Source organism: Electrophorus electricus, chromosome 5 (genome assembly GCF_013358815.1).
Source record: "Electrophorus electricus isolate fEleEle1 chromosome 5, fEleEle1.pri, whole genome shotgun sequence".
Lineage (NCBI taxonomy): Eukaryota > Metazoa > Chordata > Actinopteri > Gymnotiformes > Gymnotidae > Electrophorus > Electrophorus electricus.
Genome location: NC_049539.1, coordinates 3,050,073 through 3,071,135, shown reverse-complemented (window position 1 = coordinate 3,071,135; position 21,063 = coordinate 3,050,073). Strand labels below are relative to the sequence as shown.

Sequence of the window (21,063 nt, the reverse complement as noted above, 5' to 3'; positions counted from 1 at the left end):
CTGGGTTAAATCAGTGGTTGGACTGTCTTCATAATGTGAACAGCAGCCAACACTATTAAAAATGAATTCTTACACATTTTTGGACTGAAACAAAAGGTAAACAAAGCATAAGCATTAAACTTTACTATTCAACATATCTGCCAGTATATTCTCAAAGAAGGGTGTCTGTAAATGTTGCATGTCTTCAGATTACTTGCTGATGCTCTCAAGGGCTGCACTCCAAACCTCACTCTCCAACCTTTACTTAGTGACTCCAGGGTGCTACAGCTCCTTAAACAGTAGATAAAATTGGTTATTATTGCTGCATACTCAACTGTTTTGAATAAACATGGAAAAAATGAATATGAGGAACAGAAAATTCCAGATAAACTGTTCCAATACTAATGTTAATCTTAAATACTTATACGTGAAATCCATGTCTGGCTAACAAGAAGTGTTATGATTACAAAACAATAACAGTCATAATTAAATGTGACATTTTGTACTTTGGCCTGTGCATTGTTTTGAGAATGTGGGCTTGTCATTAGTCATTATGCATTAGCAGGGGTGATAGTCCCCTAACATTTGCACTACATTATGTTTTTCCTTGCCTCTTTGTTGCCATCTCTTTGGCACTGTACAATAAGCTCTTTTTCTCTGTGAGCAGTAGTTTTTCGTCAGGACTCCTGCCTGTGGCTCTTTTTAGGATTTTTACTCTTCTCCTCGTGCACCGTTTCCCCTTCCAGAGAGGAGATCTCCAGAAGCCTCTGGAGGAATAGTGCTGGAGCCCCTGGGACAGGATCAGGGTAGGACTGGTCTGCAAAACAATCCCAAAAAAAACCCAGCCTGCTGAAAACAATGGCATCTGACTTAACATGCACTTAACAGTTGCTCTTGATATACCACCAAATTAAAGGACTGTCTGACCAATGGCAGGTAAAATGTCCTTAAAACAATCACTAAATGCATAAGTGCATTTGAAAATAATAATTTACTTACTTACAAACACTATGCGAATTAGTGCATATGAAATAATGATGTGCTTACTTGAGGTGTTAAATCCAGCGGTGAAGTGATTACATCCTCTTTTATTTACCCTTGGTCTGCAGACCAGTGGGTTGCAGTAAGTAGTTATATTAGATTTTAGCTTCTGTTCAACTGGGAAAACAATTTATGACACATTTTGTTGGGCTGTGTTAGTCACCTGTTTTTGAAACCTCCAGTAACATTGTTCCTTCCACTGATAGGTGGGGTGGTAACTGATAACTTAACTGATGGGACTGACACTAGACCATATTCCTCATAGGACCTGTAAGTGATACACAGAGTATTAAGGTTTTCACCTCAATTCCATAGTGTAACTCATTACATAGTATAGAATAGTCAGGTCCAGAAAATAGGGTCAAAATACTAGATAAAGCAGTCAGTGAAGGCAAAATCCAAGATCCAGACACCAGGCAGAGAAGTAAAAAAGAAACGCACACACAATAACAGAGCACTCAGAATCGCAGTAGAGAAAGTATGGCAAGACTTTGCACTGAATCAACCCAGATGCCAGGTTTAAATATTCATTCTAACAAGGTGATTGTGTGAAACAGTCCAACAGACTGGTTACATTGACCTCGGCAGTCGAAGAGGGGAATCACCAGGGAGGGACATGACACGTAGTAACCATCTAAAAATGATGAAATGCTGAATAATGAAATACTAACCCAAAACTACAGGGCTTTGTAATTCCATAAAATAGTTGCTTCTGATTCAATAACTTGTTTAAAATGTGTGATTGATGATTTTGGAAATCCAGAGAAACCGGAGGCAAAATAGATGTGGGTTTGACGGGTTCGCCATCTATTGAATAGAAAAAAAAATTAAACATGTTAGATCAGTTAATTATTTAGTTAGCAACATAGAAGACTGTAACATCATCAGTTGGCAAATTACTGGCAGTCTTTGTTCTGTTTTGATAGTACAACTGTTTGTCTTCATCCACAAACTAATTCCATGTTAGTTTTGTTCAAAGATAATGTAAATCACGCTTATTATTATTATTATTATTATTATTATTATTATTATTATTATTATTATTATTATTTCCTATCTTACAGAGCCATTCAAGCTGTCATATCTGAGGAAATAAAATACCTTTGAAATTATTCTTGGAAAACATTCCATTTCTCCATCTCTTATCAAACAGAAAATTATGTCCACATGTATCAGTATTTGTGCTTTCCGGGACTAGTCTCGTCACCGCTACAAGAAAGAGAACACCTGAGCACTTCGTACAGAAACAAAACGTGGAAAGGATATGTACACATCACACATAACTCCTTAAATTTGTTTTAACCAATACATCCGCAAATACCGGAGGAGTATAAATCTTCCGTGGTCACAACTGTCTATTAGTCTCGTGAGAAAACGGTAAGGTATATTACCTGGCCGTGTGGGTGGATGGGACCCTCACATATCCCTCAATATTATAATAGTTAGGCCTATTCGAGTAATCCTACAGTCCTATAGGTTTACTTACATTTAGAACATATAATGTTTAAGCTTAACTGTTGGCACTAAGTTAAACTGCTATGGTTATCCCTTCAGTAGTGTTAATAGTTAGTCCTGTATTTGTAAATTATTTTAAATCCTCCATTAAAAAGGCTAACATAGAAATTGATGTCTTACACAAGACTTGGCTAACTGGCTGTTGTGAGAGTATGTGAGGATCTGTTCGGGTTACCGTAACTCTATCCTGCTCTACTTACATCTTCGGCTGCTGGGACGCGTCTTTTTCCCCGAGGACGCATTTATTCTGAATTCTTCAGGCGCTTTCCCCACAGGCACTAATCTGAAGGTGGAAATGTTGTCTGCGAGGTTTTCTCGCAGGTACGGAACACAACTTTGATTAGAGTCCAATACTTCAGCAGGTACTGTTACCACTTTCGGACAAACAAATGCTCGCATTTCAGCCACTTTGAAGACATTGCCTGTAAGGTTTGGTTCGCGTGAATGTTTTTTTTTTTCTTTTTTCTTAAATATACTTACTTATCATTCTTTGTAGAAACATTTTGACTTTGGCTGGCGACTTTTGGCGAATTATCTAGATAGTTATTTAGCTAGCCAGCTAGCTTGTCTGCCATCGTGTTCCTGTAGTCCCATGATGAGTACACGTTACTAAGTTACCAGCACAGGTTACTGTAGTTACCAGAGTTCAATAGACCTTCGTGATGGGATACTCGTGTTAAACACAACAGTGTATGGCCTAAATGCACTCATTAACTCGATAGTGCATTTGAAGTCAGTTCAACACGTTTCAAATAGTTGGAGACAGTATGATTGCGAACTTAATTGGGGTGTAAGAATGCAAAAATCTGTTCTACTGGACGGAAAATCTGCTAAACAGAAGCATGAACCCATTCAGCCATGAGTCAGATGATAAGCGGCCTTCGGAGCTTTTCCCCCGTATGAGTCAAATACCTACTCGTGTACGCTTTTACACATATGGCCAAGTAATTAACATATAACATATGGCCATTTAATTTAGTTCAAATAGCACGAGGTAAGTAGAGAAAAATAAGCCATAATGCGACAGATATCTATTAAACGCTGTAGAGGGTAGACCATTGTTAAATTCATTTTGCAGAGGTCTCCATTTCATTCCACAAAATGTTTCATAATGTTAAGATGGTATGGCACACGTTGGAAACCCGTTAGATATAAGACTGCTAGCGTTGTAATACTCAGGGTATTCATTCGTTATTACAATGTACTGACATACGAAGTTAGTGTATTCCGCTTTAGTTTACTTTTAATATATTTAATATTTTTACTTTTTTTTTGCTGACAGTCTATAAATTGTGACACGTTATAAACGCTATAAATTGTGACAACTCATTTACAGCCATTTTCATTTTGCTGTCCACACTCTCTCACCCTATCTGTGAAATGGGTGAAGTCTGCCATCTCAAGTTCTATAGAAATGGAAAGAGTGCACTGAGGGTATAAAACACAGCGGTAAAGAGCAGTCAGTGCACAAACACACCACAAGATGGCCACCTTGTACAGCTGTTTCTAAGTGCCAAATAAACCTACAACTCTTTCTAGCCTTCTGTACAGCTTTCCATGTATTGTATAGCAATAGGTCTAACAAAAACGTTCCGCACACACTTCAGCCCATGTAGTTAAAAGAAAACACAAGAGGTTTGGATTTAGAGTTTATAACAAGTTTATGTTGCGAAAACGAGATCTAATTAAAAAAAGTAAGTCTTCCTAGTTTCATTTCTGATCATCTGAGGCGATAGAGAATTCACATCTTAGTAAATGTGAGTGAGTGAGTGAGTGTGCTTGCCAGCAAGGTCCGTGAAGTTCTTCTAATCAGTTTCTGTTCATCGTATTATGCTACCTGCTTCTCGCTGACACACTACTTGGGAGTTGTTGGGAGCACAAGTGTGTCTTGCATTGTCAAGCATATAAAACAAATATAAACTAACGAAGCTGTCATTTCTTCATTGTAAAACTAACCCTTCATCCCAATCCGTGACAGGGAGCAGGGTGTTTGGACCAGTTCAACCCTATCTTAATATGCTCCCATATATTCAGGTATAATCTACACAAAACAGAATTTCCTAATACGAGATCGTTTCATGTCTCTGATTAACTAGCGCGAAGTCGACTTACATTTTCGTCAGGCATTCGAGACAATAGCCTAGCTCCTGGGGTCCTTTTTCTGGAGTCTTTGGAGTTTTTTTTTTCCCTCTGGAGTCTTTGGAGTCTTTAAAAAGAGCCCGTGCGTGCGCGAGGTGTTGAGATCAGCGCAGAGCTGTCATTCTCGCGCGAGGGCTCTCGAGATTGCTTCTGCTCACGAGCGCAGTCGGATTCTACCAGTGGATTAGAGAAGCGCCTCGCCGCGCGCCGCTCGCAGCTTTAGGAAAAACAGTTTGCTTTCGTGCTTCTTTCAGTTCTCGCAATCCGACTTTGTCGTTAAAGACATTTTGCGCCTGCCGTAGGCTTGATTATTGAACTGTAGGACAAACAGAACAGATCTGGTCTTATCCGCTGTCAGTTAGGTTCTTGTTATTCAATTTTTGACTGTTTAATATGTTATTTTATGAATTAATATATGGTAGAATTGAATATAAAAGCAAGCCTTTATTCATTAGTCTACATGAAGTGATTTGCCTATATATGGTAAACCCATAAATAACATTTTGTGAATTAAATTAAGGTTTGCTATTTGATTTGCGTTTGTTAATCACTTTCAGGGTATTTGTGATAGACGTTCATTGCTTTATTATCTAGAACATCGTGACTATATTTAAACTAAATCAAATTGTGTTTATTTTCGCTTGCTTCTTGGTTTGAAAATCAAAGTAGCAATGATTACCATTATCGCGGAATTCTTCGTGGTCATTTTAAAAGTCATTTGGGCCATTTCGATGGCTGGGTTAAAGTGGCTGGTGCGCCCGAAAGAGAAGAGCGTGGCTGGGCAGGTGTGTGTCATCACCGGCGCCGGCGGACAACTCGGGCGCCTTTTCGCCAAGGAGTTCGCCCGACGTCGGGCGATCCTCGTGCTCTGGGACATCAACAGCCAAAGCAACGAGGAGACTGCGGACATGGTGCGACAAATCTACCGTGAACTCGACAGTCCTGTGGCGAAAGAGGGTAACGGACCTTTCTCCCCTCTTTCTTTCTTTCTTTCTTTCTTTCTTTCTTTCTTTCTTTCTTTCTTTCTTTCTTTCTTTCTTTCTTTCTTTCTATCTATCTATCTATCTATCTATCTATCTATCTATCTATCTATCTATCTATCTATCTATCTTTTGTAGAATGATAGTGAGTGTACAACCTGTATCCTAAATCATATTTAATTTCAGAGTTTTAATTTGCATGTTACCTAATATACTAATTAGTATTTAGTTCCCTTAGAGAGAGAGTTCCCAAGCAAGCTGCAAATCCATTCATGTTGGCCTGTCTAGAATAATTGTGGTATGATTTGATCAAATATGTAATAAAAATATTCCAGGGAGGATTAGGCTTCATTTGAGGAAGCAGTTGTGGAAGCATGATTGAATGGGTCATAGCCTGTTTGAGGGAAAACCTAACTGTACAATTGTAAAACCTAAGTGTAAGATGTGTAGCCAGATAAAGGTCTGACTTTATGTCTCAGTGTGTGACTGATCCTTTGGGTGTGTTTTCAGAAGCTGGGGTGGAAGAGGTTCTTCCCATCCGGCCTCAGGTCTACACGTACGTGTGTGACGTGGGGAAGCGTGAGAGCGTGTACTCCACTGCAGAGAAAGTTCGCAGAGAGGTCGGGGAGGTCGACCTGCTGATCAACAATGCTGGCGTGGTGTCTGGTCACCACCTGCTCGAGTGTCCGGATGAGCTGATTGAGAGGACCATGGTGGTCAACTGTCATGCACACTTCTGGGTGAGCTCACACAGCTCTTAGTCTAAATCATTTGCTGCTAAATGGTTAGATGCTTGTCTGTTATTATCAGTGTTTCCATGCCAGTGCTTTTTACAGCTGGAGTTATTTGTCTGTCCTACAGTGGAGAATCACTGTAGTGTTCAGATCGAATCATTTGTTGAATCCATGATCTTTCTTAGCTCCGGTATTTGTGCTGGTTCGCAGCTGGAAAGGATGTTGATCTTGTGTTGTATGACTTTTTGCATTCGTACTTGACAGACAAGAGTTGATGTAGGAAGCATAGGCGAGTGAATACCTGATGAGCATGAACAGAATTCCTTTGCAAAAGAGCAAAGATGATCCCACTTCCATCCAGATCACAGAATCAGTTAAATGTCTTAGAATGCAGGTTTTGAGATTGCAGTTATTTGCCTAATGACAAATCATTCTTGTGTCTCAAAAAATTAAATGTATTTTTTTCTCAAGGAGGGCGATAATAAAAGTTGTTCAGCCCTTTAGAGTATTTCTCAGTATGGGTAGCTTCTAATAAAGCTGCACAAAGCTATCACATTATTGCCATTGGCCCCATTTCAGAATGCAGTAAGAACATGGCCCTATTTCAGCATGCAATAAGTATAGTACTATTTCAGCAGGCAGTTATGGTATGGTCTTTTATTTTAGCATGCAGTAAGGTTATGGTCCTATTTCAGCATGCACTAAGAGTGTGGTACTATTTCAACATGAACTAGGAATGTGGTACTGTTTCAGAATTAAGTAAAGTTATGGTCCTATTTCAGAATGCACTAGGAGTGTGGTACTATTTCAGCATGCAGTAAGGTTATGTTCCTATTTCAACATGCACTAGGAATGTGGTACTGTTTCAGAATGCAGTAAGAGTATGGTCCTATTTCAGAATGCAGTAAGGGTATGGTACTATATCAGCATGCAGTAAGGGTATGGTCCTATTTCAGCATGCAGTAAGGGTATGGTCCTATTTCAGCATGCAGTAAGGGTGTGGTACTATTTCGGTATGCAGTAAGCGTATGGCCCTATTTCAGCATGCAGTAAGGGTGTGGTACTATTTCAGCATGCAGTAAGGGTATGGTACTATTTCGGCATGCAGTAAGGGTATGGTCCTATTTCAGCATGCAGTAAGGGTGTGGTACTATTTCAGAATGCAGTAAGGGTGTGGTACTATTTCAGCATGCAGTAAGGGTGTGGTACTATTTCAGCATGCAGTAAGGGTGTGGTCCTATTTCAGCATGCAGTAAGGGTGTGGTCCTATTTCAGCATGCAGTAAGGGTGTGGTCCTATTTCAGCATGCAGTAAGGGTGTGGTCCTATTTCAGCATGCAGTAAGGGTATGGTCCTCACCCATACCAAGTAGAGTGCACTCAACCTGGGGTTGTTAATTAAAAGTCCATTGAAGGGCATATCCTGCTCGGGGAGGTGCCATTTGGACAAGGCCATTCTCATTGGGCCTCTCTCTAATTAACCTTATGTTGCTAATGAGTAAGCCTGGAATGCCTGCAGGCTACATTGTCTTGGCCAGACCACCCTGTGGGTAGCCAGTTTGCTTAGAATCACGCTGAGCTGAAGTCACACTTTTGCGGACATTTGTGGGGAAGATCCCAGCAGAACAGGTTGTTTGTTTATTAGCGTGCCGGGATTGTTGATGGCTGGCATGCAGACATGTGGGGCTTCACACAGAGGAGTGGGATCAGGACACTTCAACAGGGCTCCCTCCAAGCTCCACAAATAATGCATTACATGAATGGGAGGTGTGATGTATTGCCATGTATTGTAATTTGGTGCAAATGTTATTTTATTTTAAATTTGTGTTTTTTCCCCTTAGTTTCTTTCATGCAGGTATGATATAACACATTTTTATCACTTAAGGAATAGTTTATAATGCTTTGAAGTGGGTTTTAAGCAGTGGACTGAGTGTGAGTGAGCTGGAGGGTGGCGAGTAGCATTAACATCATGTGTTCAGTGAGTTTTGAGCTGGATCAAACAGACGCACTTGCTTGTGGGGAAGCTGGAATCTTTATTAGTCTTGTGGCCATGTTTTCTTAGGCCTTGTGCTCATGTGTGGTTTCTTTCAAGGTGAATGCAGGTTGCAATGAACATGGATTTGTATAGGGTCCAGAGTGGAGGATGTGGTTTCTAAACCCACAAAAGCAGCTGGGCCAACTGTACTTTCTCATCATACATCTCTGGCATTAAAATATGGAAGTGTAATTAGGCACTGCATGCACATGGTTTTGCACACAATACTACACGGAACAGATTTTTCTTTTTTCTTTTTTCCCTCAACATATTTTGGATTTATTATGAGAGAAAACAGTGTAATTATGCAATGTTTCAGTTATGAGCATCATAACCTGCTTTTCCTAATGAGCTGGGTGTTGCTCTCTTTAATCTCGAGTGTTGACTGTCACCGGGACTGCCACTCCAGTGCCTCATTCTTGGCTGTGTTTCAGAAAGTCCACAGTCCAGATGGTCCTCCTCTTCATTTTGCTGGATTGTGTTATGGGAATGCAGCGGTGCTGTTTTAGCCAAAAGGAAGTGAGGCCATTATGAGAACACGCCAGCCTGCCAGAGCCTGTGCTCTCTCTGGACCCGCTACTCAAACACTGCTCAGTGCTCACACACACACAGACACAGACACACACACACATACACACACACAAACACACACACACAGGCCAGCTGCACAAGAGCCGCAGTGCCTGCAGCCGCTCACACTGAGCTGACTGCCAGTCTCCAGAGTGGTCACTCTCTGAGAGCGGAGCTCCAGAGTGGTCACTCTCTGAGAGCTGGTGTTAAGTGCTGTGTGTTGGGCAGTTCCTCCATTGTTCTTTCTGAGTTGCTGTCTGCAAGGGAACCAGGTTATGAGCCATGTGTGGCCAGTGGACAAATCCACAAGCATAACCAGCATAGCTGCAGCGTGACAGGGAGCGCGTGCTGGAGAAAGCAGAGACCTTGGATCAGCTCCCTGCAGAAAAGCATCAAGGCAAAAGCAGAGTCCGAGATTCTGCCTGACCCACCTATGGTACAATTGCTTTCTTGTCTTGCAAACAGCTTGACAAGATTCCAAGTGACAGGATCCAAGTTCTCCTGCTAGACAAGGAGAATGGGACAGGCTGCAGAAGGATCCTGCTGGGGTCTTAGATGGTCTTACTGGATACTCTTGCACATGCGCTGTCACTTGACTTTGAAATCCGCTTATCTGTGATGTTCTTTTACAGATAGCTTTGTTTTAGTTAGCGTTTCTGAATTGGTTCATTTTAGATATAAGGATTTTTCTTCCAATCGGAGAATAAATAAAATGTCTGTTGTCCAAGTGTAAAGTATCTATTTAGTACTAATTTAATCAAAGAACAGCCATCTAGCTGAGCTGTAAAAATGAGAAATGAGAAAAATGAGAGAGCAATGTCTGAGAAATGAGAGAACATCCATTGTTGAGCTGTAAAGGAGCCTAGATTTATTTATTTCTAGATTTATTTATTTCTAGATTTATTTATTTCTAGATTTTTTTCTGTATTGCTTCATAGATCAGAAATTGCGATGAAACAAATACCCGACTGATCAGTCAAAGCAGAAGGAGAGAACCTACGAATAAATGGGGGCCAGACCTGGCTGCTTCATCCCGCAGCTGCTTCATTGCTGGTCTTCTGAACGCTTGTGCATATTATTGTTGTTTAAACATTAGCACTAATCCAGGCTGACGCAGTGGCTGAGCAAAGCTTTGTGGGAAGCTGCGCTCTTGAGTTCTCAATTAGGAAGTGCACCAGGCCTGGAGCAAGAACACGTCTGAGGAAGCACTCTGTTGTTGGAAGTTAATTTAGCGTAAACGCAAGTGTTGAGAACCAATTAAGCAAGCCACGAAGTAAAGACATGAACTCGCGTTTGGCTTCACACATTTAGTGTCCGAAAGGTCAGTGAGGCTCCTCCTGTGTTCCCCAAACTGGCCTCAGGGAAGCATTCCACATAAGATTCACTTGAATTAACACACTGATGTTAAGATGCCTGCCTTTTAAATTTGATCAGCTCCCATCATTACGTTAATCTCAGATTAGAATAGACTATGAGCAAGTTGTGAGACTTTTTAGATCAGTAATAATTTTTGGTTTTGGCAAGGGAGACTGCAACAACAACCTACTTTGTTTACCTGGAAACACGGACAACTGTAAACTCAGGCTGCAGCAGGTGGTAGAGTTTCTGGGAAGTGTGGGAGTGATGTGTCTTTTGCAGACCTATTGCTCCATTCACACATGCACACTCTCTGCCATGCTGTTGTTCTCCAGATGAGATTAGCCTTCCTTATAACAAAAAAACATTTTCAGATGAAATGCACAAATGCATTTTTGACTTGCACAGTGGATGAAGATTATAGCTGCTTCTGTCTACAGGCTGGTTTGTCCGTGTGCACTGACCCTGTCAGGAATTGTAATCACATGACTAAGCCATGTGAGGAAGGTAGGCTGGTTCTGCCTGGACGTCCTGAACAGAACTCTCACAGGTGGTCAGACTCGTGTTTAAACGGGCTTCTCCAGACCTAGGACTACAGTAGCTGCTAAACTGTGTCATATGTTTCTGGTCTTCTGCTTGACTGGGGGTCTTCTGGAGAATCCTCCATAATGCCTCCAGTGGTTAGTGCTCAGTCTGAATGGCAGTGCACCTTGATTTCTTTCTCAAAAAATGTCTTTCTTAGATTTAACAGAAGGGCTGAGAATTTTATTTTGGTGGGTATTTTGTTTGTATTACAGCGAAATCGCTTCAACCAGTTACTTGCAATCAGGCACTTTGTATAACTGAGCCTTTCTAGTAAACAGTTAGTAGAGTCAGTCCGTTAGGTCAGCAACAATGGCATGTGGTTTTAGTGGTATTAGACTGGCTATCCTGTGATAGCTTTCGTCTTTTGCACTAAACTGTTTTTAGGAAAAGATGCATACAGTGATTTTAGAGAGAGTGTACTTGTGAAAGGTTTGGAATAAAGACTCATAAAGACAGTTGTCTTCTTTAAATCTGTGCTTGGCGGGTTCCTGCTTGTTCAGTGCAGGGTTTCTTACAAATCTCTCGTTGGGAGGTGGACTGCAAAAGCTAAAATTATTCATTTCACTTGGAATGCTGATACATATTTTTAAGTATGCCAGTCAGCAGACCTAACAGTCCAAGAGTTTTTTGGCTCTGAGATTTTACTACCAGGTTTTACTCCTGGAAGTTATTTGTCCATATAAATAAGTTTTGTGTAAATGAATCTTATTCGGTGCGTGTGAAAGTGGAGCTGTCAGGAAAAGCCTTTCAGACAGAAGTAGAGCTGTTGAACTCCCTCTGCAGGACTACGCGGATAAAGATTGTTTAGTCTTGGTGAATTATTAGTAGAGGGAGGGAGGAAAAAAGCAGGATCAAAGGGCTTTGGCACAGATGAAGAGCATCACAAAATAAACCTCTTTTTCCCTCATCCCCTTCCAGACCACCAAGGCATTTCTTCCCAAGATGCTGGAGATGAACCATGGTCACATTGTGACAGTTGCCAGTTCGCTGGGGCTCTTCAGCACAGCTGGTGTGGAGGTTAGTACACTGCATCCACCAAATAAAGGGAGAGTGTGTTTAGAGACACTCAGCATATCCGATGAACATTTGGAACTGCAGTTAGCTAAGGTTAGTTAGCTCCTCTCTCTCGGTTAGCTCACCTCTGTCACTTAGGCCGCTTACCCCTCTCTTTGTGGCTTTGTGTATGGTGGGGGTGGGGGTCGCGTGTGTGTGTGTGTGTGTGTGTGCATGTAATTGACAGCAGTTTTTCAAGACTACAGTGCAGGAAATGTTATCCTGCTCAGTAAAGTTCTTGATATCAGAGTGAAGCCTGTAATGACTACAATTATCAAAAGAGAATCTCCAATCCAAGATGTTTTTAAAACTCTACAAATCATGTTGCCTCAAATCTGTGTGTGTGTGTGTGTGTGTGTGTGTGTGAGAGAGAGAGAGAGAGTAGGGGCGTGTGCATGAGTTTATTACTATAGCAGGGCTTGGCCTCTCATGGTGCTAAAGATTCTTGTTCTCTGCTGTAGCATTTTAATTCAGCTTTTATTTTTTTATTTTTTTTTCCATTCATTGAAAAATTCTATTCATGAATTCATACAATGAGCCTTTTCTTTTCTTTTCCTTTGCTTTCTTTTCTTTTCCTTCGATGTAAATCCAGTCCGTTTGCTCGGATGGTTAGAGCGGTGCCAAACTGGTTACACTAGCCTGTGCCAATGAAAGGCCACACTGAGTTAATATTCTGCTGCTTGGACAGCTTCCTTTCACTGCTCTCCAACCTGGTGTCATTTTTCCACCAGCCTTTGGGGGGAAACTTTGCCTGTGTTGTTTTGTTCGATGCCCCTATGCACTGGGTTTTACCAGCCCTTATCTTGACTTAGTCTGACTTCAAAGCAGGCAGAAACACAGACATTGGTTCTGACCTATTATGCTTCCATTAAATCCTGAGTGTGAGGGTTTTTTTATGACTTGGCATTAATGCAGTGACTAAGGCAGCCACTGATGTATGTGGCCTCAGTCCAATCTCTTTATCCCTATGTGTTTATCTACACACATCTGTGTTTGACCAAGCTGGTTTTTGAAGATTATGTCCACAGTGAACCACATCAAAACCTTCTTGCAGCCATACATAGCTGAAGAATGTTAGTGAAACTGTAGAAGTCAGCAGTGCTGCTCTGCCTGTCATTATGGACAGAACTGCTTCAGGTACTTTGGTACCATTCGCTTACTTTACGAGGCTCCCCGTCTTTCTTCCTAACTGTAGGATTACTGCGCCAGCAAGTTTGGTGCCATTGGCTTCCATGAATCCCTCAGCCACGAAATCAAGGCTTCCGAAAAAGACGGCATCAAGATGACGCTGGTGTGTCCTTACCTGGTGGACACGGGCATGTTCAGAGGCTGCAGGATAAGGTAACTGTCCAAATGGCGTGATTAGATTTCCAGTGGCCTTCACTAAGGACCGACGTGGACAATAGTGTTCTAGTGCAAGTGGACATTGCTGAACAGTGCTTAGGGTAGCTTTGCTTGTGCCCACTCATGTCACAGTCAGATTGGCTTTCTACTCGCACAATGATGTCTGTACAGAAAGCTCTCGTTTCAAACGGAGCCTTTTGCCTCTTTGACAGGTGCACAGTGGATCTGTTTCCTTTCAATAGTGACTCTGAAAATGGCTCAGGGCTTTTCTCAACTTGTTGGTTTTGCTTTCTTCCTCTGTGCGTCTCCCGTGTGTCTCCGGCCAGGAAAGAGATCGAGCCGTTTATGCCGCCGCTCAAGCCCGAGTTCTGCGTTAAGCAGGCCATGAGAGCTATCTTGACCGACCAGCCCATGGTGTGCACGCCTCGGATCGTCTACATGGTCAACCTGATGAAAAGGTGAGCTGCGGCCCACAGCAAACGCACACACGCGCGTTCACAAGCATGTTGGTTGGTGAAGTTGGTGAAGCGTGCACTTGTTCACGTGCTTTCTCCTCACTCTGTTGCAGCATCCTGCCTTTTGAGGCAATCGTTTGCATGTACCGCTTCCTTGGGGCAGACAAGTGCATGTATCCCTTCTTGGCTCAGAGGAAAGAGGCTATGAACAACAATGAAACAAAGAATGGCATCTAGACACTGGCAGACTGCGGCTAGGCCATGTGTCCTACCCATGACAGAAGACCACTGTGGAAGAGTGCGGATCAGCGGAGAGACTGAATCTAGACTGGTGCGCTTGCATTGAGCAGATGCAAAAGTTTACCATATTGTTCCTCTGGAACAAAGCAAGCTGTGTACTACGCTAATTTCTTTCTTTTTTTTCTTTCTTTTTTTAAAGAACCAACCATCTATATACTGTCAGTAGTTTTGAAATCATAAATGAGGTATTCAGTAATTATTTACATAATGTAGTCACCAGCATTACTTAGTGTCTTTGTGAAAATATACAGTATGTTACTGTATGAGCAGTAAAATCTTGTCACTTTTTTTGTTTGTAGACATGCACTGTAATTACTTAATTTTTCTACACTGCCAATATTATTAGCTAAACCATTACACCACCTCATTTCTCAGAATCTAGAGACAATACCTTATCTGTTAGAAATGACCTGGCGATAAAGCCAATGGTGTCAAAATCTGGTCATGACGCGTCAAAACCACCCAGATTGGTTAAAGCATGTAGAGGAACCAACCCACTTCCTCTGTGCATCATATCACCATGTGATTCCATGTGATTGCAAGTGATGTTTCTGCTCTGCCTGTAAGCAGCTGAATATACTCTCATGGCTGCTCAGACACACTGTGTACACATATGAAGCTTCCACCTCCTTTTCTCGTGTATGCGGTAGAGAGAACTGGACCTGACAGGGTGATTGTCCCACACAGGAGCCACTCTGTGTGCTGAGCAGGTTCTGTTGCCCTGTCACACTGTCCTAAAGGCTGAATGCCAGGGTCAGCAGGCCCAGTGCCCTCACGGAGGGCATTAACTCACTGACATCTGTCCTCATTATAGAAGACCGAATATAAGAACACTGCCCCCACTCTATTGATGTTGGGGGACATTTGGGATATTATGGTTTAGATTACTTTTTGGTAAGCTGGAAGATGGTGTTTATTTTTTTTTTATCAGTATATGATTTTTATCACCAGTTCTCCAAAATTACAAAGGATGAACCCAGGGCATGAATTACAGAAGTATGTAAATTAAATGTTCAAAATAAGTCAAAAAGCAATTATTTGAAAGTGTCTGAAATCTCACCGATTGTCCATTATGTCTTTAATCCAACAAGGTCCAGTTAAAATGTTTTGTTTTGCCTTTCTTGGACTATTGACTGCTCTGCATGAACAGATATTGGAATATTTTTTATGTATGTCAGTTATGAGTTTAACCTACATTCCAACGGGCCCTGTTCCTACACCTCCAGTGATGAGCCTAGGATCGCTACCTCTTCATTTTTGTCAATTGTTGACAGTATGACATGCATCTTCTGTAACTGTAACACTACTCTACACAGGAGTACACTAAGTGATTCCAATGTTTAGTGTCTCTACCTAACTTAAATTAATAAAGTGTTTTAGATTGTCCTTTTATTATTTGTTGTAGTGTAAGGGGAAGAAATCCACCGACTCCACGTGACTATACCTGTGCTTTGTTCTTGGTTCACTCACTGGACTCATATCCTGAACAAAATTACAATTGTTGACTTTTGGTCATGTGCACCCACAATGGTGTTTTCCTACATTTCGTTCTGTTGTCATAATCATTGTATAGCATGAACTTACAAACATTTCATTCAAAAAAAAAAAAAAAGGATTTGTTTGAATGACATTGTGCCTTAATACAAGGCCATCACAGACTACAATCAGAATATCTTAAAATGGTTAATGTTATTTCAGTCACCCCACCCTCTTATGCTATATCTACTGTACCCAAAATCTAAATTTTTCTGTTCAAGTCAAGTGACCCATCTGCCTGATCAGAAAGTGGAGAGACGGAAATGACTATATAAGCATTTATGTGGGTAGGCTTGGATGCTTATCTGGCTCACCTCCAGTAACTGGGCTAGGTTGTAGTGGGAGGAGATGTTGGACTCATATATTCCATTTTTGCTGTCCAGCCCTGTGTTGTCATCAGTGATGTTAAGACTGTAAACTCACTGGAAAATGTTAGAAGTAATGGGCTAGCTTCAGCTGAACATATCAATGACTATCAGTGACAGTCAACATTTCAGCATTACAACAGTAAAATCTCAATAATGACTAATGATGACACTTATGGTGAAAGGGTGACACTGTATACTGAGAATGGAAGCTCACAAAAATGGGAAGTAACAAGAATGTTATTCAACCACTTTCAGTTATGTTTCAAGTTTGCAGAATGTGGGTGTATCACTGCTTTATAAAAGCTGGTATATCCTACAATATATTACTTCTTCATCAGAATCCAATTAAATTACTGAGCTGTTAAATTTAGATTTACATAATATTACAATCATTTGCTTGCTTTGTTTTCAACAATGCAAAGTAGGACATCTAATCGATCCAATTAAACAGGCTTTTATAGAACTGTATCATGCATGGAAAAAGGAGCCATCCATTTCTTCTGCCAGCTGGTAGTCATCCTTGTTCTTTAACGAGGTTCTGAGGGTTGGGGAATGTGTGTGACAGCGTGCTGGGGATCTATTCTGATGCGTGACTAATCGGGTTGACTGAAGCTGTGTTCTGGGAGCTTTAATACAAAAGAAAGAGAAGTGTCCTGACAGCTCTGTTCCCCAGCACCAAATGGTCAGCTCCAATCAGGCTGGTGCTGGAACTGCAGCTTCCACTCTCATGCCGAAAGCTCAGGAAACAGGTCACAGAACCCAGTGACCTGCTAAGGAAACGATTTGGAGTACTGCCAGGAATTCAGAGCTTTGAAAATAAAAAAGTGAAACGCAAGATTAAAATGTTGCACCTTGATGTCAAGTGTCTGAACTACTAATTTCATTTAATAGGGAAACAATTAGCAGTTAAAAGGGTCAGTAAACAGACCAGTGGCAAGTTCAGGTTCCTTCTCTTATTTCAGTGTCTGAAGAACCCAAAAATCCAAATTAATTTCACTCCTTTTAAAAGTATATGGGCTCACTTTGATTTCTGAAGTGCTCAAGGCAGTTAATAGGCTAGTGGCCAGGTCACCCAGACTTTCTCTATTAGCTGAATTTGCTCAGTTTATCTTAATTAAATTGCAGGTCAGCGTAAAACAAAGAATAATTATCATATTCTTGTTGATTTTTTATTTCACCTACAAAAAGCACTCTAATAAAAAGAATAATCTACAAAAATGACTTATATACAAGCTTGACTTCCCCAATATAAATACAGTACATAACACGTAATGCAACACTGATCTTTATAACAACTGTATCTTAGCTAGCAAAAATGAACAGGTATACTAATGCGTGCACACCATCAGATCACTGAATAACATTTGGCTTCCATAATTATGGACACTGGATTGCCTCGGTTACTGGACTTAACATGAACAAATCTTCTCATGTCAATTAAAAAAACAAGTAGGACAGTTTGCGCTTGAGGTTGCATAGCTACACATGCATCTATGTGTTTAGTTTTTAGCTAATGAACACAACAGTGGACAAATGTGTGTGTGTGTGTGTGTGTGTGTGTGTGTGTGTGAGTGAGAGAGAGAGAGAGAGAGCACGCGCGCGCGAGAGAGAGAGAGAGAGCGAGCGAGAGCAAGTGCTATTATATAATCTGAGAAGGACTCTAAAGAACCCGAAGAGATAAGATTCCACCTGCATAACACATAGCAGAAAGAACTACACCAGTATACTGGCAGTATTGACTGACACCCTTCTTATACTCAACAGCAATAACCTGCAGTACTTTTAGACTTCTGTTACCATGGCTGATCACATATCATTGAAGCTTTAAGTCATTAAGGTAGGGGTTCGTTCACACACAACTCTGAGATGTTACGCCAACACCATATGCTCCAGCAGAAGGCCTGCTGTGACTAATTCACACCATGTGTTGGAAAAAAATAAATAAAAATACAAAAAACAGTTGTGTTGCTACAAAGTGCAAATATTATTTGTCAGCTAAAGAAAATGTTGTTGTCTGTTTGGAGGTTTGTTTGGCTTGGTAGCACTTCTTAATGAGAGCAATGTCTGGATCCGGTTCGGTTTTATATCCCAGGAGCCACTGAGCCAGACTGTGCACACTGTGCACAAAGGAAGAAAGCAAAAAAAACATTGGGCCTCATTACGATTGTTTATTAGATTTTTGCTAGAATAAAATGACTATTTTGTATTTGAATCACACTTCCCCAAGGGAGAGCACTGGATCCCCCTCGATTCTCCAGGGTGATGAAATTCTGCTCTATACTTAATAAAGAGTGAAAGAAACAACACAACACTTTTTTTCAACAAGAACTGATGTGATTTTACTGCAGTTCTGAAACTGAAACTTTTATCACACTATCCATTCACACTATGCATTCACAGAGAGAAAAATGCCCTCCTGGGAAAGTGACCAAAACAGATTCAAGTAATTAATACTTATTTCATTGTGTCATGTAATTTGGAAAGAGAACCTGCTTTCAGACAACAGGCTCTCTTTTCAAAGCTTTTCCAGAATGCAGTTATTAAAAGCACTCAGTTGATGCATCAATACAACACACAAACATGGGTGTAGATGTGTTGGACAAAACTGGAAGGAGAAGAACCACAGAAACAGAATTACCAGAAAGCACTAGCCATCATTCTAGCAGCCCAGCTTCCGGGTCAGGAGCAGAGAAGCCTACCCTGGAGAACCTAATGGCCTTGACTGGTCCAGAATAACAGACCACATTCCCATCGCCAGACTTTCTGGAATTCTGTTTTCAGGGAACATCATGTCAGAGGGCAGGGCAGCTGGTGGGCGCTCCCAAAGCCTCCGTTTCCCCTGGTTGGGGGAATGCAGATTTCCTTCAGATTTCTTTCAGTCTCCTGCAGCCAATACTGCTTTGTTCTAACACCAGTTTTATCCTTTTGGGTTTTTTTTCTTCTGCATTTGATACTCTGCAAGTCATACACATCCATATAGATAAATGAATGCTTTATGTCAGCATAAAAGATAAAGCTGGGTGAATATATATGAAGACAACAACTACAACTTTCACAGCACTGCCATTGGTTAATCTTTAAATACTCAAGCACTGTTATTCATAGATTAAGAGGAAAAAAAAGAAAACAATGTACTCTTCCCAAAATAAACTACAGAAGGTTTTTCCCCCAATAATATTTTTTGTATCAATGGCATGATATACATCTGTTTTATCCATACCACTTGGAGACTAGTGAAAATAAAAATCAAAACATCTATCAATTAGGGAATTGCTCTATATAGTCAGTTAAATTTCCCTTGAAGTCAACAGTACCATGCAAAAAATCATTACAGATTAGTCTTTTATATAGATACTTGCTTGCTTGCTTCTTTTAATAGTTAATTTCTCCATAGTAAATAAATGTCGTGTTAAGATAGTGTTGTCTTCACATAGACTGAAAGAATGTTTTTTCCTCCCTAAATCCATCATTTTTTCCTGGGACACATCCACCCTATTGCATGTTGGCGTGTGTGGAAGGATGCAGCAGCTGTCGCCAGGGCTCTGCTGCAGAGGTGTGACACAGGCTTCAGCTCCTAGACGACGACTTTTGGATCCTTGCAGTCCTGAGCAGTGGTGCCTGAGTTAGTCTGTTTACCGTCAGCCCTCTCGGTCAGGAGCTTCGCCTGTCTGCACAGCAAACACAACACATTCGACACTGTGCCCAGAGTCCAGGAGAACAGCTCCACAAAAGAATAACAATTTACAACTGCACAAAACTGCTTGCCTGCTCCAGGAAATTTACTTAGAAAGTGTGCTGGCAGCAGCACACTTCATCTTGACAGTATCCTCTGAATTTAGTAGTACAACCAGAATTCAGATTCAAAGTGTGACCCATGAGAAGGGTAGAGTGAGGCTCCTTTGTTTCATAAAGGTGACAGATTTCTTAGAGGATCTCTCTTCACAGTGACCCAGTCATGCAGTAAAACGCCCCCCCCCCCCCCACCCACCAGCCCTCGCGCCCCCTGCCCTCTCCATTGTCCTAACTTTTGACTGCACTGCAGACAGAGGACACTGAAAATAAAGCCCTCTAACCTTTTCTTATGGCACACCTACTATAAAAATATTCTGGAATGGTTGGAGTGGTTTCCGTTTTGGTGTGTCCATCATTTCCAGTGTTATATTTCATTCTTTAGTGCTCTGCTCATCAGATGCAGTAGTCAAAAGGTTGTGCGTGCACACACACACACACACACACACACACACACACACACACACACACACACACACACACACACACACACACACAGAGAGAGAGAGAGAGAGAGAGAGAGAGAGCCCTTTTTCCTATAGCAGATGCCTAAATTTTAGCTGGATGGAGATCATGCAAAGTGCTTCCTTATAATGAAATGAGAACTGGAAATGGTTTCCAGCAGAGGATGTTTGTCAGACCCTTTACCATCTAAAGCATAATTTGTGTGTGTATATTTGAGCCACACACCCAGACAAGAGTTCCACCTTTCACAGCTGGTGCCTGACTCTCTCTGTGTGTGTGTGTGTGTGTGTGTGTGTGTGTGTACGTACATGACACAGAGAGATACTGCATGAACTCCAGGCCTTTGGTCAGGTAAATCACTTTACCACAGTGGTTTTATGGGGCATTAATGAATGGGCTGAAAGAACATTAACTACCTGCTACAAACTCATTAAAGCAAAGATCAGCCAACAGAGGGAGTTTAACTAATTCAGTATTTTCAGGTCACAGAATCCCTCACTGCCCAGAATCCATCACTGCACACACTGACTACTGCACACACTGACTACTGCACACACTGACTACATTTAACATACAGACTACTAACTGTTATGTACTCACTACTAACATACTGACTAGTAACATTTACAGCATATGGAACAAAAACTAGAGACTTTCTGAAATCAGTTTCCCGAAACAACGTTTGCTGAAACAACATTAGCAGTTGTGTCACTCATTGCTCGTCTCTAACATTCTAAAAGGACATATCTATCACCCAGGCCAGTGTGTGGCAGAGGGATGGCGACAGGGGTGTTAGACTGGGGAGTGTGTATGTGTGACGG

At 41.3% G+C, this 21,063-nt stretch overlaps 3 protein-coding genes across 8 annotated transcripts in view; 1 reads left to right on the top strand and 2 right to left on the bottom strand.

Moving 5' to 3' along the window:
• Positions 1 to 568: 568 nt before the first annotated feature.
• Positions 569 to 4,735, bottom strand: si:ch211-171b20.3. Of its 2 annotated transcripts, none has more exons than XR_003411578.2 (7): positions 4,648 to 4,735; positions 2,736 to 2,837; positions 2,122 to 2,229; positions 1,692 to 1,827; positions 1,184 to 1,288; positions 1,027 to 1,082; positions 569 to 796 (listed from the first exon to the last, which is right to left on the bottom strand). XR_003411578.2 is itself a non-coding variant. In XM_027023957.2 (7 exons), the coding sequence occupies exons 1-7, from the start codon at positions 3,035 to 3,037 to the stop codon at positions 657 to 659; spliced, it is 669 nt and encodes a 222-aa protein (XP_026879758.2). In that variant the 5' UTR covers positions 3,038 to 3,039; the 3' UTR covers positions 569 to 656. The 2 variants fall into 2 exon arrangements, 1 of the variants encoding a protein (XP_026879758.2); XM_027023957.2 differs by lacking the exon at positions 4,648 to 4,735 and adding an exon at positions 3,016 to 3,039.
• Positions 4,736 to 4,787: 52 nt separating this feature from the next.
• rdh10a (retinol dehydrogenase 10a) lies at positions 4,788 to 15,476 on the top strand. The gene is made up of 6 exons (XM_027023956.2): positions 4,788 to 5,631; positions 6,165 to 6,394; positions 11,851 to 11,949; positions 13,181 to 13,326; positions 13,656 to 13,787; positions 13,898 to 15,476. The coding sequence occupies exons 1-6, from the start codon at positions 5,346 to 5,348 to the stop codon at positions 14,019 to 14,021; spliced, it is 1,017 nt and encodes a 338-aa protein (XP_026879757.1). The 5' UTR covers positions 4,788 to 5,345; the 3' UTR covers positions 14,022 to 15,476.
• A 2,665-nt stretch (positions 15,477 to 18,141) lies between these two features.
• Positions 18,142 to 21,063, bottom strand: part of stau2 (staufen double-stranded RNA binding protein 2) — a 62,801-nt gene continuing 59,879 nt past the window's right edge. For all 5 annotated transcript variants that reach the window (XM_027023970.2, XM_027023972.2, XM_027023973.2 and 2 more), the window contains one exon: positions 18,142 to 19,656. In XM_027023970.2, coding sequence (XP_026879771.2) covers positions 19,563 to 19,656 — 94 coding nt within the window. In that variant the 3' untranslated portion in view covers positions 18,142 to 19,562. The remainder of the gene's footprint in view (positions 19,657 to 21,063) is intronic.